At 39.6% G+C, this 19,254-nt stretch overlaps 1 protein-coding gene across 3 annotated transcripts; it reads right to left on the bottom strand.

Moving 5' to 3' along the window:
• Positions 1-1,174: 1,174 nt before the first annotated feature.
• On the bottom strand, positions 1,175-17,866 carry LOC121301654 (GRAM domain-containing protein 2B-like). Of its 3 annotated transcripts, none has more exons than XM_041231222.1 (13): positions 17,692-17,866; positions 8,059-8,196; positions 7,535-7,631; positions 7,153-7,228; positions 6,447-6,550; positions 6,247-6,345; positions 5,593-5,664; positions 5,411-5,461; positions 5,152-5,227; positions 4,554-4,646; positions 4,217-4,316; positions 3,561-3,668; positions 1,175-3,051 (listed from the first exon to the last, which is right to left on the bottom strand). In XM_041231222.1, the coding sequence occupies exons 1-13, from the start codon at positions 17,781-17,783 to the stop codon at positions 3,036-3,038; spliced, it is 1,122 nt and encodes a 373-aa protein (XP_041087156.1). In that variant the 5' UTR covers positions 17,784-17,866; the 3' UTR covers positions 1,175-3,035. The 3 variants fall into 3 exon arrangements, with proteins under 3 accessions (XP_041087156.1, XP_041087157.1, XP_041087158.1); XM_041231223.1 differs by lacking the exon at positions 17,692-17,866 and adding an exon at positions 14,085-14,192; XM_041231224.1 differs by lacking the exon at positions 17,692-17,866 and adding an exon at positions 9,635-9,938.
• Between the last annotated feature and the right edge of the window lie 1,388 nt (positions 17,867-19,254).

The raw sequence follows: 19,254 nt of genomic DNA, 5'->3' as shown, positions 1-19,254 counted from the left end.
TTCATACCAGGATTTTTATTATGTTGGCAATCCGTCTTTAAAAAAAACACAAAACATTAGAACCATCTAGCTTTCCACCGGCACAAGCATCCTCTCCGATTACTACTTTAGGAATGAGGAAATGGATCAGTCTGCAAGGATTCTGCAAGACAGTGGCAGAAAAACCCTGTTAAGAAAGCTATAGGGGGGGGGGGGGAAACAAAACTAACATTAAAATGCATCACTTTCGGAATGATGCAGTTTGGAAGTAGACCAAATAATACATTTGTTTTAATGCTGCAGTTGCCAATAATTTTTTCTCTAGCTGCAGCTTCTGTTTGATGAATGGTTTTTTAAACAGTGGCGAAGTGGAAGATTTGTAATACAGGTTGTTTTGCTTATCCAACTCCACAAATTAGAAGATGCAGTCAATCTAAACATGTTGTAGCGTGACTGGACTGTAAGGCATAGAGAAACTCCTAATGGCTTGAATTTCCAGTTATTAGTTTGCCCGCATGTCCCTAAGGCAATTTGATGTTGCCCATCTTGATATCCCTCCTTCTGGGTGCTGTTGCTCCAAGTGGAGTTTTGACCTTTTTTTCTTTACTGTAAATGTGAGTCTCTCTCTCTCTCTCTCTCTCTCTCTGTGTGTGTGTGTATAGAGTAGACCGGGGAAGAGGCACATGGTTTGAATGGAACGAGGAAGGGCATTCAGCTCTGGCATTTAATTGCTCAATAAGAAACTGCCAGACTGCTCTGAAAGATTGCAAACAGGATGTTATAATTCAAGTGAAGAGAAGATAAGCTTGAATATCTCGTGACACTTTTTTGCGAAGGAATTATGTTGACCACGGTGCCCGGGGCAGATTCTAATGCATGGTGTCCCTGAAAAGGTGCATTTTAGTGAAGTTTGTTTAATTATTAATTTCTGTTTAAATTCCCAATCAGTGCCAAGTCTTGCTGATTTAAACATTTCTGAATTTAAAACACATCCCAGTAAAAAAAAACAAAGTCAACCAATACAATTAAACATTTACTGACAAAGAAATGCACATAAATATACCAACCATACAATAATCAACTTTTCAAAAAGATCAACAAAAATAAACATAGAAAAAAAAAAAGAAATTGTGCAAATATACAAATAGATAACTCTTCATTTAGGTTACTTTCAATTAGAAAACCAGTTTGCAGCATCAAATATATATATAAATAACACATTATCCAGTAGAAATTCATACAAAAAAAAAAAAAAAAAAAAAAACCTTGTGGTGTTTGGAGTGTAAATAGGCAACGCAGAACTTTTCGTGCTTGTCTTTATGATAATTGGATGTGATATTAAGCAAAACACTACCACCGTGGTACGATGTTCATATTGGCATACTGATAGCATAGGTCTATACAACCCATTGCAGGGCCCATTAGCAAAACAGTAAGGCTGCAGCATCTCTTGCAAATCCACTGTGTTGCCATTCCTGATAGTCAACTGCCAAGTCTTACAATTCCATGCAATAATACATTCCCAAGGAACTCCATAAAAAAAATAAATAAAAGCCCTTTAGGGGGGTGTGCTGCACCCCAACACCATACAGAAGTTCAATAACACAGCTCTGTAGACGAGATCTGCTTTCACGACATTTTCCTTTCCACCAAAAAGCTCCAACAGTTAAAGCAATGCTTGATTGACACTCTGAACAAAGCTACTTTTGTTGAGGTATGTTTCAAAGTTAATACTGAGTTTAAAATACATACAGGTGAAGTCTTTAAAAACTATACATATAAGGATATATGGGTTTGTACATGCATGCACAATTGTTCCCCTTATTGCAACCTCCATTACAAAAAGCTTTAATGGCTATATTAAAGTTCAAATCAAGGAAAATAAACACAGAGGGGAAGAGATACTGTAATTCAGAATTTGTACACAAGATCTAAAAACCAGATGTCTGTTGTTGCGATCCTGCTATGCACGTTGCTGGTTCTGCATTTAAACGTAGATTATGATAACTAGCTGACCTTACGTTTTATTTTTTTCTGTTCCAGTTTTTAAAACAGCTTGCTCTCAAATCCTGGACCTGCTGTTCCGGTTTAGGATGAACTGTCTTGTACTTAAATAATTTGTGGATGTGTTTTATTTTTTATTCATTTATTTATTTATTTTTTGTTCAGTGAACTTGTAATGCCTCTTTCACTGCTTGGTATAGAATTGCCTTAGTGAGTGGCTCAGAGCTAACTTCCTGTGCTAGGGGCAGTTTCTTCACTGTATCCTAAAAGGTTAACAGAATATTCTTTCATAACATCCATTTAATAGATCAGGATCCAAAAAAAAAAAAAACTCTAATGTACATTCCCCTGGCACTTTGTATACAAGTAAAAATGGGCTGATCAATCAGGTGTCACAATATATACAAACTGTACTTTAAACAAAGTACCGGTTTATTGACGTAAGCAGTGCTGATACACATTTAAACATTGTTCCTGCTGTAAAAAAGCTACAAAGTGCAGAATTCTAGAAACTTAATACACAGGAATATACCGTTAAGACCCAAGGAAGTCCCAATGTAGTAGGAATATTGCACTGTTAATTCACAGGTTGTAAACTTGGCATCAGCAGGGTTAGCTTTCCCAACATACAGTAATGCTGTAAAAAAAAAAGTGGATCGGCTAGGATGCATTGAAAAGGTTTCTTCAAAATACGCCTTTACAATCATTCACATGAGCGCTTAAATGTACTTTTGATTGTCGGGTCATCTTTTCCAGCAGTTTTGGCTTTTAGGTTTTTGCACTGGCCTAAAAGGGTACCTGCTAACTAGCAATCCACTTCTTCAGGTGCTGGTAGGTAGTGCAAACAATGCCTGCTGTGTGGCTTGCACCTCTGCCTCTCCACCATTAACTGTCATTCAAATTACAAGATGCGTGGAGACGATAACACTGAGGATTCATTCTCCTCCGTCGCAGTCTGACCAGCAGAATTCCATTCGCATCTCCCCGAGAGGGCTTGAGCCAGTGAGGGCTTTGATCAATCCAGGTGACAGGACGTCTGCAAAGCGAAGGGGTTAGGGTTCCTTGTACCTGCAGCCAGGAGGAAAGACTTGGAGTTATTCACTGCGTTATTCAGTAGACCGGTTCACATTTCTTCCAAAGTTAAATAGCAGTGTCTATTTTGAGATCGACAGTGCCCTTCCTTTGACAGGAATTGAAAAACAAAAATAAAATCGACATATTTTTTCTTAGTCGTGGGTGTGTTTTGCTCTGCTGCTGAAAAGACTTGGCACAGTTTTGCCAGATAAAGCTAGGGGATTAGCGAGGCATGCAGATTCCTGGCCCCAGCTAACCAGCACGTCAATACTGGGTGTCTGTTTTATTGGATTAATTTTTGTGAGCTAAAGGAAGGGCTTTATGTACCCTAAGATCATCCTAAGAATTTGGAAAATAACATAACTATAATAAAAGATAACAGATTTATTTTTTTTTGCTATCGTTAAATAACGGCACAGAGTTATCATACTCTGTTATTCGGCAGTTAAAAAAAAAAACAGCAGCCGACACCAGTAAAGAAGGTCCCTTTCGTAAACGCTTACCCTCTGTGCACAGAGACGTCAGGCCAGGCGCCCATGGAAGTCAACTGCTGCTCTAGAGCCACGATCCGGAGCCCGATATACCCAGAGGACAGGAGGAGAACAACCACCCTGTGATGAGGAGGCAGAGACAGAGAGATTGAGCCCAGTCTCACCAGTGTATCTGCACAAAAACCATTGGCATTACCAGCAACGGTCAATGCTACACGATGTCTTTTTGAAACTGGGGGAAAAAAAAAGGGTTCTAGCTGAAATGTTGGCATGCTTTAGTTTCTTGTAGTATTTATTAACCTAGCACTATTGCATGTGAAATAGCACCAGCTATTAGGTAACACATTTCAACAAGGCTTGTTTTACACACAGTCGTTTATGTTCATGCAACGCCTATAATAATGGAGACCACTGAGTGCTCTGATGGCCCATCCACAACTTGTGAAACTGGGGGATGATAAGTAAACCTCGCTACAGCAATCTCCTTTACACTAATTGTATTGTATGCATTGCAAGCTTCATTCTACATGCCAGTAGGGATTTGTTCTTTATTTCGCAACATGTGGTCTTGAGGTTTGTCCTGTGTTTTGAGTCTGATGATGCCTACCATGAAGTAAGACCTACTTCGCTCCTCCTTATTTGAAGGGTTCAATAAATTGTGTACTTACAGTAGCAGGTAGATGATAAGCAACATGTGGATTGAGGTGGATTCATGCGGCGTGATGTACGAGTTCACTTTCTGAGTGATAGTCCACACCCAGGAATCGCCTGCAAATCACACACACAAAAAAAAAAACCCCACATGCATTGGAAAACGCTGAAGAATTTAAATCGCTAACATTCAGCTTGCCATTGCTTGCAGTGCAGCTGTGCATTTAAAACTGCTCATTTATTTTATGACGAGCAATATTTTCTTCATAGTGTGAACTACGTTAAATTAATTGCTTGTAAATGTGAGGTGGGGCTGTTCCACCCACATAGGGTGACAAAGATTTAAAAAAATACCTGCTTGCTGTTCCACTGCCCTGTCAGTCTGATCTTCCCCCTTGTCCTCACTGTTGGGTTGCGAATGGATTGCATTCAATTGCGGTGACGGAGCTAAAAATCACACCATTTAATGGTTAATTGTTGAAGTGTTTAATTAAGGGTTACTGCTAATATCCTGGCCGACAGCTTGTGGTGAAAAAAGCACTGTCATTTCACAGGGCTACACTTGCTTATCTCTCTCACTCGGTGAAAGTTCACCTGTCCATTGTGCACAATGATATTGTGCCAAAGCTTGGTGTGACTGTGAACCTGTACTGGCGCCTGATAATTACTGATAAAGGTAATCTGGCAGCCATATACGTGCAAAACCAAGACAGTGCTTAAGAGCCAACCCAGTCGCTGTGAATATAGGAAAACAAGGAAGTAAAGCTGCTGTATAGCCTGTTTAGACAGACCAAAGGGACACGTGTTCTACAGGCTGAAATGTGTGACAGTCATTTGGCAGGGAGAGACATAGCAAACAATGTTGAGGATAAAAGCTGTTTTGGTAGACTGATATTATTTAATTTCACTTTTTAAATATAATTATATTATTGTTTTTATTTTTTTAAATCACCTTTGCTGTGCTTCGGAGTCCCTGGAGAATCTGGTTGCGTTTCCTGCTCTTGGTCCAGACTGGACTGACTAGAGTTCTGTGATGAAGAGGTTTCATTTAGAAAACAGATACACAGTACAACTTGTGTTTACAATAACTCAAGTTAGATTTTACAGGAAACGCTGGTAACATTTTTAACATGGGCTTTTTACAGTAGCTTCCAACTGGCTGAAATCTGGAATACCAACAATCTGTTTGAGGCCTGTGTGTTTTTCTTTACCAAGTGTTTCCCTGGAGTGTCGAAACTTGGGCTGCTGTTTGCGCTGGCATCCTGCAATAGAAGAATGGAACCAGGTATTAATTTGCATTTGTTAACAAACATTCACATCGTAGATAAAACACAGCTGTGAGTGGATCATGGGGTCTTTTTTTTATATAGAGATACTCTGACTCCAGTCTTACCTCTGAGGGATAGCAGACTGACTTCAGGAGCTTGAACGTTACGTCTCGTGTTCGCAAAGACACAAAAATAAACTGTGAAGAACAGAGACAGAACCGTTAGTATGAACAGTACATAGTTAAATCGAACCAGCCTGAATGAAGATTCCTATTAATATAATGTACAGTGTGTGTAGAAACAACCCATATTCCCTATGGTCATATCGCGTTAAGTTTCCTATCTGTGCTGTACTTTATAATGCACACAATCTTGGCAGGGCATCTTCTTGTGCCCCATACAGTTAGCATACATTTAGAACTGGGCACCCATGTTACAATTTTAAAACCGTTTGTGTGAACTCAGGAGTTTGAGAAGTTGCCCTTCCAAAACTTTGAAAAGAAAAATATACATGCATTATAAAATACATACATAGATAGGAAACTTAATGTGACACAATTATACACACAGGGACTGAAGTGGAAATCAGTAGCATATATATATATATATATATATATATATATATATATATATATATATATCTATGGCTACTGGTTTTACTGGATCCTAATACATCTGGCTAGTACAATTCCATAACAGAAAAGGAAATGATTTCTCTAATTTTACCAGGTTGAATGAAGGCTTTCGAAATGCCTTACGCTTAGTAATACAAGCCTTGCCTTTTCTCCATCGCTGGTGCGGATGGACAGTGCGTTGGGCACCAGGAGGGCTGTGTTCTGTTTCTTCAGGAGAGCTACAGATGACACCGGGATCATAACCTGGAAAACAACGTGTGTGTGTTTGTGTTAGCCCAAGTGGGAGGGAGATCACGGTGAAGAACAGCAATGTGCTCTCTTCCCAGTACAGGCTGGGCACCCACCTTGGTTTCTTTGAGGAGCACGGAGGAATAGAAGCAGATGTAGTTTTTGGACACATACATCTTTCCGTGGTATAGGACCTCCTTCTGCAGAGCGCAGGTGAAACCTAGACCGGCAGAGATAAGGGTTAGAAATGATTTCTCATTGATCTTATAGTTACTGTGCCTCTGGCAGATGGCAAGTTTCGTTTTAGTGGCGTCCTACTGTAGTCAAAAAGTATTAAACTCCGCTGAAGACACCTGTTGTTTGATCATTTTGCTGGAGCAGACAGGATTTCAATTTTCCTCAGTTTCACACACAGGTATTCACGTGTACATCTAATCTGGTGTTTACACTGTGCTAAATAACGTCCTATCAGACGAGGAACAGGCATACAAAGTCGATCCCCTTTCTGCTGTATTTAAAAGGGTGGTATAGAATGGGACTCTAGAATTTGAATATGTAACTCTGCTGTTTGCTTGGTGTGAATGTGCATAGGTCTAGTGAGTGGCTTTGTGGTAATCTTACAGTGTAAGAGAGAAGGAACAGAACCAACAGGTCCTTCTAATCTCTAACCGTTTGTTTGGAATTGCAGTATCTCAATGGGTAAATAAAATAATTTAAAATAATGCTATGTATATATATATTTTTAATACAATCAATCCTGCAGCTCTTGTAACATTTTTGTTTCAAACCTTGTACTATATAAACAAGAAAAAGCCAACGTACTGTTGATTAGTGCCTCCTCTTCAGCAATGTCTTTGAACAGCTTGTGGAAGGATTTATTGTGCTTTGAATAACTCTGCTGCAAAATAACAACAAGGAGAATATTTTAATATGTAAGACAGGAAGGTGTACAAATTGAAAAAATGTGACAGTTTAAAATCGAACGTGAAATAGTGTACTGCTATTCCGGTAAACTTTTCCAATCTCATTTTGTAGTTTCTTTGACTTCATGATATTAAAACAATCAAAAGGTAAAGCTTCTGTTCATATGTAAATCATGTCTCGATCTCTAGCCAATAGCTGTAGCTGGTTTGTTCCTTAATTAAAAGCAGAAGTTAAGCATTAACCCCCCTCACTGTTGGAAGGTTTGAGACATTATACTTACACTGCTTTTACTTGAACTGCTGGTGAGGGAACCCCTCCTATCCAGGCTTTTCTCTTGCTCGTTATTTTTCGTAGGTGCTAAATCGAAGGTCTGAGATCTGTGAGAAGACAAAGCCAGATATGCACGGTTACCCCCCCCTTCTGTCCTGGGACCTCCATTGTATATCGAACTTGCATGCCATAGTTCATATGGTTAAAGCTGGTTATTTGAAGTCAAGAAGTCTCTTGATTTTCATCCATAACACGCAAATACAAATATAAAAAGCTGTAAGTGCACCAGAAGACTTTAGTATCGGTTTATACCTTGCTGGTCCAGTGGTTAAGTAAGGGGCCTGTTACCAGGTCACTATGCGTGACCCTGAGCAAGTCACTTAACCTCCTTGTGCTCCGTCCTTGGAATGAGACATAAAACAACCGAGGTCCTATTGCAAGTGACTGCAGCAGCAGTTGTGATGCACTGTTCAACCCCCTAGTCTCTAAGCTGCTTTGGATAAAAGAGTCTGCTAAAAGACTAAATAATGGTACCTGATAAGGGGCTGGTGCTTGTCTCTGTGCTGGATTACCAGCTGGGCATCTTCCAGGCTGTATGATTTCTTCTGCAGACTCATCTTCTTCTTATCCTTCTTGAGTTTCTCAGAGTTCACTTCGCTTTCCACCTGAGAGCTAGGAGATAAAGAACAACAATCGAATATTGTAGAGCAACGTCTTCAGCAATAGCCTTTTACAACCAGGACTAGAATTCTGGACGGGGAAACGTTTGCTTGATGTCCTCAAGTTCTAACATATTGATAACCTTTTACATGAAGCCGTATTGTCAACAAGGGCTGTAAAGGAACGAAGGTCCACGTATTAAAACAGATAAAAGAGAAGTACATTTTAAATAACTGAAGCACTTTTTTATGATCTACTGGTTTTGACCTGATTTTTAAATACGGGTAAACTACTGTATCTGTTAATAACCAGACTAGTTGAACTCTGGACTTCTATGGCTTGCAATCGTTTTGCGATTCCAATGTATCTTGTGTGGAATTATTAAAGAATACTTATTAAAATTGCAGGAAAGTGCTGACCCCAAGTGGAATTTAATTTCAATCCGTCCGCTCCAGGGACATGTTCCAACATTAAAGCATATATCTTTCATTTTATAATCTGAGCTGACATGCAGTGCCTTTGATTGTGAGGAAGGAGACACAAGCTCTATACAGCACACACAGCATCATGTAGAGCAGAGGGCTACCTGCGTACCTGCCAGCTCTATAATAATCCTGATAATGTGAACCAACTCAGCTGACCCAGTCTGCTTTGCAGTGAATACAGGACCTGGCTGTATACCATAGTTGATACTAACATCACTGTTATTATAATGGGAACATTTACCATAATGGTTTAGTGAAATATTACAGATTGTGGTGTCGGTTTCAAGTCGGTATAAATATAATTATACGATTGCTCCTCTCATATTCCGTTTGAAGTAGGATATCATTTGTGAGCAATTTGCTGCGAGCTGTTTCTCTGTCTCAGTTTTTACTGCGGAGGAAATAAGCAGTGAGATCTTTTAAACTCCCGCTAGATGTGACCGGACGTGTTTAATCGAGTGTGGTCACAGAGGAAGAGGCACCAGCAGTTGGGCTTGTCCTGTTTCACCACAGCTGTGATTATTTCATTACAAGAACAATAACTGTGCTTCAGTTACAAAACACAGAACCATTGCACATTCTACTGTGTCTCTACTACAACTCTGTCAGTACCATGTTACAGTATTAATAACATCTTTCTATGTACCTACATTAACTGCCTATCCAGCGATCGGTTACAGTTGATAAGGCTCAGTCATTGAAATATGTGTAAACTAAACCTGTGGATTTCTATTGAGTGCCACGCACAGTGTACATGTGTTGAGTTTGGTTATGTGGTGTGCAATACAAACTAAACAGCATCCTAAACCAGCAAGTATTTTAACGTGACCCACAACTGTACATAACTCCTTACAAGTGAAAACAGGCAATAATATATAAAGTAACATGCCAAGTCTTAAACTTGTAGCTTTCATATCAAATAAAGAGAATTCTATAGGGCTCAAAGCAAACTCCTGTATATTTACCTCAAATCGTCAGAAATGTGTTTCTGCTGTCCAGGTAGCCTCTCTGTATCTGACTTCACTTCCCTTTGGACTTTTTCTTATAGTTTTTCTTACGCTGTAATCAATGGGCCGTCTTTGAGAGGGGCAGGGCTTTCAATTCACACCGCACCAGTCAGGTATGAGAGAAGTTTTTGGGCCAAGTTCAAGATTTGAAAACTCACCCCACCGGTTTCAGTCCCCCTCCCCCTGTCACCAAACACACAGGTTTGTATTTTGATACTTGTGAGGTACAGCATTGACCCTGGAATAATGAATTCAAGAGTCAGGCTAAACTAATTACAGATCTGTAATACATGTTAAAAAAAAAACTTATATAATTTTGTGTTTTATTGCAATCTGCAGCACACTGTAACCACTTACAGTGGATTACAGAGGTGGAAATAAAACCAGTCCTGGTTTTACTATGAGTTTAATAATAATAAGACACACCTGAACTTGTTACCTAGACACTGGGGCTAATCAAGCTTGTATTAAAACCTGAAATGGGTCTTATTTCCATCCCTGGATTAGAACCAGTGGTATGTGTTTTGAATAAATATTTTTTAGATTCAAAATTGTACGTTACAGCTCAGCTGCAGTCTGACAATACACTACTGCTTCGGACTGCGCAGCAAGCAAACAAAACATGTTTAACGCATCTTATACACCACACCTACACAAATGATCACCTAACAGCATAACACGCTACAATGACGGGACACAAATTGCTTTGATTGTTTTTCAACGAGACAGACAACAACTGCTGTTTTGACAGAACACTGCTTTTTAAAATGCATTTTATTTAAAAGTGTCCTCTCTACCTTCAATAAATATATTCATGAAACTGTATTCATCACGTGTGCTTCTTTAGAAAGCTGCTTAAATTGTTGTTCTTGAACCCTAAGCAACCAGAGCGCTTGCCTGTGTTTACCATAACCCAGCTGTCTCTGGTCAAGGCTGAATCAAACCGGTTTAGTGTTGTGACAGAACAGATATGACTGCTTTAAGTGAATCTTTAATGCCTGAAGCATAAGATGCCTTTAAATGATAATAACCCTACATACTGGAAAGCCAGCAAGTTTTGAAACTACCAAATATTGGCACTTTTAACTTAATTCTGCTTTACCTGCATTGACACTATTACTGTAGCCTTATTATTGAGGGTCAAAACACCCAGGAAAAGAACAGAAAGCCACAGTTTTTTTTTTCTTCCCCAGGAGTTGTTAGTGATGATAAACTCAGTGTGTCTGTGGTTTAGAAATCAGAGTGTCCAGCGTCAAACGACGGTTCCAGTATTGAGCTTTCCCACTTGACCAAAGCTGCAGTATATTTTGCTCCAGAAGAGGGAACACAAACACTTTGTGACTGCAATTAGAAACAACAAAGGAGTATGGAGGAGTCCAGCAATTCATATTTTACTGTATCGTTTAACAGCATTTTCTTTACACAAAGTTGTTGTTTTTTAAAACACAAAATGTTAAGACAAGTATACACTAGTACAACTGCACAGTTGTCTCCTGTCTCACTATTGATACAGCTGTTTAGATGTTACTTGCATTTACAAGATTTACAAGGACTTTGCCAGTTTATGCATGACCTCCAACTCTCTTCTGTGATTTGCTATAATTGAGGAACATGATCACGCAATTGTTCAAGATACATTATCGATGACATGATGTTCTGTTCTATCGTAACAGCAGGATCATGTGAAGTGAATGTTTCCCAGTGGCATATGAAAGAATCTCGGCAAAACTTTTGTTAATAAATTCACTCAGTTTATTGGAAACGCGTGCAGCATGCTAACACATCAGTTCCCACAGTTCAACCGGAACTAGATGTCTGTAGTCTTATCACTTGAGGTTTTTACCTCCAGCTACGGTAACTTTTCTCATTGTACTCAAAGCTTGGTGGTTTCCGATTTCTCAAAATACAAGTCTCTGCAATGAAAAACTGCGAGTCGACAAGCAAAACAGAACTGCTACCACATCCCCAGGATGCTGCTGTTGGCTAAAATCGCTTATTCTCTTGAAATGCTTGTAGGACTTCCAGACGTCATGAAGGGAACTCCAAATCTCCCCTCCCCTCATGTTAGCTTTCAAGGTACTCGTTGGAAACAAAATCCATGCCGCTTCTTAACCATGTGCAATCCGTTTCTGTAGAACTTCATGACTGTGTCCACTCTGCTGGACACTCCAGTGAAATACATGGTGAAGTGATCCAATGAATTAAGGAGTTAGCATTGCAACTGATTTAGCAGGGAAATTCCTTCGTTGGATCTCACCATAGTCTTCATTGGATGGTAATGCAAACCACAGGTTCGACTGACTGTCTAAGAGGGAGGTCCCCCTAGGACAGCTAAAAGCATGAATAAAGTGAAAATTCATTTGTCACTGCTTCTAAACTTTGGCCCTGTTGTAAGGAGTCCAGACAGGTTTTTGTTTGCACGCTAACCATGTCATTTTACATCACTTCTTTATTTAAGCAGGTGTGGTAACTGCCTCCAGCTATGTCTTATTGAAACAGTGCACTAAATGTTTTTTTTTTTGTTTTGGGGATAAGGTCATCACGTTATTGCCAACGTCATCCCCGAGTGAGAAAAATTAGGTCAGAGATCCCCCTTGAATCACATTCAAAGCTTGTAAGGCGTGAGTTTCATGACTCTTCTGTATTCACACAGCACTATTATCTCAATCACAGGTGGTTTATCATATGACCCTTGTCTATGGCTCTTTTGTTAGTTATGGATGGATTTTCTGGTACTAATCTGGGAACCAAGGTATGCGATTAACAATGTGCATTGCTTCTTTCCATTGGCACGTCTAAAGCCACCGTGGTTCCATTCTACCAATGTGGCACTACAGTGGCTCTTGTGCTTCCATCGCCAGGCAGTACAAAACCACTGAAGATCATTTTGGTAAAAAGGTGGCTGTGGAGTATATCTTTGTCAGTGTGGTCGAGTTCATCCATAACTTGCAACACGCAATTGTGAAAAAGCTGCAAATATAAATACGAAGAAGCAGGATCATAATGTTAAAAAGGGAGAAAAGAAAATAAGTCTTGATTAGAGCTCAAGGTGGTATAGCATGTGGATGAACAAGGCCGCGAAAGGTTCAATTCAATTACGTGGTAATCCACATAGCCCAGCCAGTGCAAGAGCAAAGAGCAAGGTCAACATCATATTGAACAACCTTGTCTGTTATGATAAGAGGCAATTATGTCACACTCACAGATTCAACTGATCCAAAAAGGTCAAGGTAGAATCATGTCACATAACAGAATCACATCCTTGACTCTGACTGTCTGTACTTTGGAGCAATGGTGGAACAGCTATTGTGTCAGAGCTACTGATTGAATGGTTTGACGGGGGTCTTATTTTTACACAACAATGATAGGCACCTTTGTAGAGTCACCGCTGACTGTTACTCTTTTATGACTGTAAGTGCGCAGACCGACAAAGGACGTTAGGGTGGCTATGAGACAAAAGTTGACAATACAGAATCGGTTGCTGGTCGAGCAGGATGGATCTCATATGGAAGTTTTACTGTGTTATTAACAGCTGTGTCGCTGGACAGTAAACACTAGATTGACAAGCACTTTTTTTTCTAAAGCTGTGTTAATTCTCCACTTAATCAATTAGCATTGTTTTTTCGTTCTCTTTTTTTACGTGCATGACTAGATTATAATTGTAACTCTGAGATCGTACATTTTTAAGCGACTCTCTGTAGTGTATGGCATCGGTGTAATGTGTTTAGACTGTTACTTTGTGTGTTTTATGTGGGTTACCACCATGCCGTGAACATTTTTGTATATTCTTTCAGCCACTTACACTCTAAAGCAAACAGATGATAAATGACTGTTCTTTTACAGGCATTGCTACATTATTTGCTTAACAGATAATAATGCTACCGGCTTCCTCAAAACGGCTGACCTGTATAACACTTGGATGAGGAAAGTATTATGCATTACCATGCAATGCTTGCACAATGCTTATCAAATCTTTGAATACGAGGTCCAGACAAACGAAGAAATTACTCTCTCTCTCTCTCTCTCTCTCTCTCTCTCTCTCTCTCTCTCTCTCTCTCTCTCTCTCTCTCTCTCTCTCTCTCTCTATATATATATATATATATATATATATATATATATATACACACACACACACATACACACTCACACAAAATATTAAATAAATCACAATGTTTTGACACACAGAGCCTAATTTATCAATTTATTTCCGTACGGATCTTTCAATTTTCCAAAACATTTCTCTCCAGGTAAAGTTGAATGAATATAATGAGCACCATAGAATTACTTTTATAATAACTGAAAAAAAGCATTTATTCAATTAATTATTATTGTAGCCCCCCCCCCCCACTTGTTTAAACAAAAGTCCTGGCGAAAGGGCAGGCAAGAAGAAAAAAAACTAAATACTTACTGCTCTGCAGCTGCATCCATCTCCTCGACTAAAACAGAGCGTGGGATATCCAAAGAGCTGTACCGAAACCTTGGGAATGTGCCCTTAGCCACGTTGCTAACATCAGGACTGACACAGGAGCAATGAGAGAGGTGAGCGAGGATCGCAAACGTCTTTACACTCTGCAGCTGGCTGGGCTCAAAGGTCTGCCAAAGACTGAAACAATACTCTGCCACCTCAGCACACGCTTGTGTAAGCATGGGCCATTAAACACTTTCCTGGCGTGATGCTAGAGCCGGTTACTATAGAAACAGCAGCTCTTTTTAAAAGAATTTCTGTGTGTGCTTCTGCAGAAAACAGGGACCAATGACCTGTATTAAAAATGTGAGGTGTGGAAAAGACTGAGAGATAAAAAAAACAACGTACTGTAGGCAACCCGGGGTCGCAATTTGAGGAGCAAATCTGAAAACGTATAGTGAAAAATTACCACTTGATAGGTTGATATTGGGGATGGTGTTTAAATGTTTTTTAAAAGTGTGACGTGGTTAGCAATTTTCCTACTTGTTTACCATTGTCAAGATGTCAGATATGGAGGTGAGCTGTAGTGTTTATACCGCATGCAGTGCACGGTGTAAAGCTGAGGGAACACAGAGGCACTTTTTCAGGAGCGGAGACTTGAAACCTGGTTTCAGGAAATGAAATGGAGTACGGGATAGAAGCCCACATATTTATATTAAGTTGATAGGCAAACACATTTTGCATCGAGAGTTACAGTGAGGCACAAGGTGAATGACTTGAAACTAAACCCAGAATACAACCAGCCTTCTCTGCAAATCAAACCGAAGCTGTGAAAGTAAATTGTACAAAGTGCGTACATTACTTACTAAATACTTCTGACACTTCAGGGATGCATTCTATTTTACAAGCATTATCTAATCATTTAGAATAAATAATCTTATTTTTTTTTTTTGCTGGTCACGCAGTATAGAAACGCTGCAATAACTACCAAAGTCCATCTAAAACTGCTTTTTCAGAGCAAAATAGGACTCATGAGCGCACAGTGCAGAACACAGAATGGAGGAAGATGTTGCATGGTAAATCATTTAAAACGACATATAACACGCAAACAGACTGGCCAAACTAAAAACTGTGAATCGCCTATACCAGGGGTCTCCAGCCCTGCTATCCTGCAGGTTTTCTAGATGTCTTTACATCATCATCTGGAACACCTGTTAATCTGAACTAATTAAGCCAACAACTGATTCAATTAAGTAACAGAGAGATTGGTTGAAACCAACACCAGCAGCCACAGTAGCTCTCCAGGACCAGGGTGGGGGACCCCTGACCTACACATTATAGGAGGTAGATTTTATTTCTATAATTGGGTGGCAGTGTCCTTGTACAGGCAGTTTTACTGGATTTGCTTTCCATGATGAGTTACAAAGGGAATGATGTCACTTACCAGAATACCTGCTCTTTTCCTGCTAGATGCGCGCAGGCGAGCCCAATCACGGGGAAAAGATTGACACATAAAATCATAATAAATGTGTCATTCTTTTATTAAGTCAACTTTATTGATCACGTGGATCACCACCATTTAGATTACAGGCCCTTTGTGATGAACCATAATAAAAGCAAAGCTAGTAAAACATAACCTATTTCAGGAGCTTCAAACATTCATTGATCAATCAATCAATTAGGGGTTCAGTTCAGTAACTGCGAGCTCAGTTGGAATGAAAACCAGCAGACACAGGGGGTCCCCAGGACCGGGTTTGAGAAGCTCTGGTGTAGATTACTGCCTTTCAGATATTCAATAATAAACTGGTTGCTTAGGCAAAAACAGTAAACCACAGATCAGAATGATAAAGCACAAATAATGCACCGAATGTGGCACCCAATTCTAAAGGATTTAAACAGTTCTTTATAAGTCTCTGCTGTTTAAAAAAGAGCATTTGGAACAAGACATATACATTTAAAACAGGGTATCCCAGTAGCAAACAGCGTAACCAAGAAAGCACTTTCTAGTAGAGCAGCAAGTGGAAGGACTGCAGTGTCTCTCAGAACGAGGCAGAGATCATTTATGAACGCGTGACAAAAGTTGGAAGCAACGTTGCAGTAGGATGATGTCTGAGAATCTGAATGGAACAACAACTGTATCTTGTAATACAGACTAAAATATATAAACTATACACTCGAGAGACAGAGAGTGCGTCTCATTTTTTTGTTTTTACAGTAAAGTCCAAACTTAGTTAATAATACATTTACAAGTTAGTAAAACATTAGTTACGTCGGCCTAGCCAACTCCACAGCATTTAAAGAGAGATTTTTTAAACAGCTGAGTTTATCCCACATTCCGAACGGGCTTACAAACGCACAGGAAACCGTACTGTTGTCACGCAACGTAGCCCAGAGATTTCTCTGGCAATGTCAATTTCTATATAAGGGAGAGCGGTGGCACAAAGGCACCTGCAGTGGTATGAGCTCCTGACTGACTGACTGACAGCAAATCGGTCGAACAGCAGATTAATGTGTAAACCTGCTGATGGTGGTTCTTCCTGGTATAATTTTCATTCCCTTAGCTTTCAGAGGTACTGTGCATGCCCACTTCTTGGAAGCCGAGATGGTTGTTTTTCAGCGGCTGTATTTTGTGTCACGGAAACATTAGTAACTTGCACCTACGCCTCGAGTATACAGGTGTTGGAAATGCAAGGCATAGCATTCACAATGCAGGTGGAGGGGCAGCTTGAGCAGTCCTGATGACACTGATTCAGTGCACTGGCCCTGCATCCTGTCCTGGGGTTTAGGTAGATTAAGCAAGATTCTGACCAATCAAGCTCTTGGTAACGTGTGTTACAAATGCATTCTAGAGGATGACCAACACTCATAGGATAGCATGGTGTATCTAGTGGCCGTAGCCAAAGATGGTAACGAATAGATGTACAGTAATTTCCTTTTTGGTCACATGTTTTTTAAATTAAAACAGTTTGTGCGAACCCTGTGGAGTTTGAGAAGTTGCCCTTAACTGAAAAAAAACAAAAAAAAAAAAAACATGCATGCATGCATTATAAAATAGATGCACTGATAGGAAACTTAACATGTGTGTCGACTTTTCCTGCAAACAAAAAAAGACACAATGGTAAAGCCGGCCCCCTGCAGCAGTGCTCAAACAGTGCCCCCTAAAAAACTTCATTTCAGACTAGTGGAATCCAGCCTTGCGAACAGTGCCCTCGGTACCACATGTCTCCCCAAGACAAACCCGTGATATCAAAACGTTTTTCACACTTGTAAACTGGTCATAAGCGTTTGCATTGAAGTGATGTATGAATCACATATGGAATTTACCTTAAATTCCCAGGAAAACGTATTCTAGTTGACATACAAATGCCATAAGCACAAAAACACACGATCGTGTGCAGAATTGTTGTTCTGTCTATTGAATAGTTTGAAATTGCAACACAACAACGATTTACCACTACAAAAAGACACATACATAAATAAATTAAAATAACACACAAACAACAACTGAAAAATAACGGAACTGACCATTAGTTTCCGACGACTCCCCGTCATTTTACGCACTGTCCCTATCACAACTGTATGGAAGCAGTAATAAATATTCAGGCTGTACCTTTCATAAAGGAGGTGTTTGATTTTGTGTGCTGCTTTAGCGTCTATTTTCCTGAGGAGTAACTTGAACGTTTTATTCTTGCTCTCAAACATCCTTCTCGGGTGGTTATTTTACAAGAAGTGGCCGTGCAGGGCTAGCTCAGTTCCTACTCACATGTTGGTTTTTTTTTTTTTTTTTTTTTTTACTGAAGCTAAATATGGAAATCAGCTTGAATCAGACCGAGGGAAACTACCAGTAGCAGGAAACGTTGCGTGTAGAACGAGTCACACCACAGCCAGGGAAAATCCGCCCTGCACGCCTACGTGTAGTTTTAAAGAGAACACAAAAGTTTTGCGTTCGATTTGAATGTTCGGTTTTCACGGTGGACCTCATTTAAAACTCAATAAGGATAATTTGTGTGTACAGTATGTATTGTTCTCATCCGTTAAACAGTTATCAAACCACCAAATACTGTATTTAAGTTGTGTTTATTATGTTTTAAACACTGCAAACTTATATTTGCTTATTGCTTGCCGGCACTGGAAATTATCAGTAAAAATGAAATGTGTACAGCACAATAAAATATAAATACACACAAACTATTGTTGTCCTAAATCTTGGTTGTTGCCAAGGCAATTGTTGGTATTCCAGTTGGTAATTTGGGAGGGAGGGTTGTAGTCACACAGAAAACAATGGTCTTTTATATAGTGTAGGGAAGCAGAACTATAGAAAGTGTGTCATGAGATTCTGTGTGGGTTATCCAGAACGCATGACAAGACCTTGCAGACTGACTTCCACAGGAATCTGTAGATAAGAAGCCCAGTATAATGAATCAAGTCTCCAGTGCAGATTGTCGCAGAGTTGACTTTGGTGAGGTTGACTGTGGAACGAGAGCCCTTCGATCAGTCAAGCCAACTCCTGCGATATTGAAAAAAAAACATTTTATTCCAGATTTAAAACAGTTGACCTTTGCAGGTATTGCAATAAATAATAATAATAATAATAATAATAATAATTTTTGACTTGCTTGGTTTTACGCTGGGCATTGCCTTCAGTGTGTTTTAAATTTGTACAAATGGGGATGAGGAAATATGACCGTGGCAATAGACCAGTTTATATCTGCAAATATACCCTATGGACGTTCTGTTAAAGATGAATCAACTTTAATTTCATCTGTTACCTGTAGACAGGGATGAAAATAAGACTCCTATTGCATAGCAGTTTCACCCATTCCAGGTTTTGCTACAAGCTTGATTAGCCACAGCGTATACAGTAGGTAAGCTCAGGGATGTCTTATACATCTAATAAAACCAGGAATGTATGCAATGGGAGTCTTATAAGTGTAAGTAAAAAGCCTTGGTCCTTTTAATATAGAAGACGCATGCAAATGAACAGGAATAAAGTGTATGAAAATTAATTTAGAGCACCTTTAACATCAGCCTTCAGCTCAAAAGCAGTCAGTTAGGTTTCGCAGAGATAAAAACCAAGGCGTAAAGTTACCACTTTCTAATCTGTCATGCTGCACGTAAACTGTGGCGGCAGCTTAGTTTTCAAGCAGCTGTAAAAGTGGAAATAACTATGTTG

This window comes from Polyodon spathula, chromosome 27 (genome assembly GCF_017654505.1).
Source record: "Polyodon spathula isolate WHYD16114869_AA chromosome 27, ASM1765450v1, whole genome shotgun sequence".
Classification (NCBI taxonomy): domain Eukaryota; kingdom Metazoa; phylum Chordata; class Actinopteri; order Acipenseriformes; family Polyodontidae; genus Polyodon; species Polyodon spathula.
This window is presented reverse-complemented; position numbering and strand designations above follow the sequence as displayed.

Bases quoted from the DNA above. Each gene is read 5' to 3' on its own strand.
- LOC121301654 (XM_041231222.1), bottom strand. From the start codon at position 17,783: ATGTTTGAGAGCAAGAATAAAACGTTCAAGTTACTCCTCAGGAAAATA. The intron at 5,665-6,246 runs GCAAGGCTTGTA...TGTTCTTCACAG, and splicing joins GCACCAGCGATGGAGAAAAG to TTTATTTTTGTGTCTTTGCG. The intron at 4,647-5,151 runs GTGATTTAAAAA...TGTGATTTTTAG, and splicing joins GACTCCGAAGCACAGCAAAG to CTCCGTCACCGCAATTGAAT.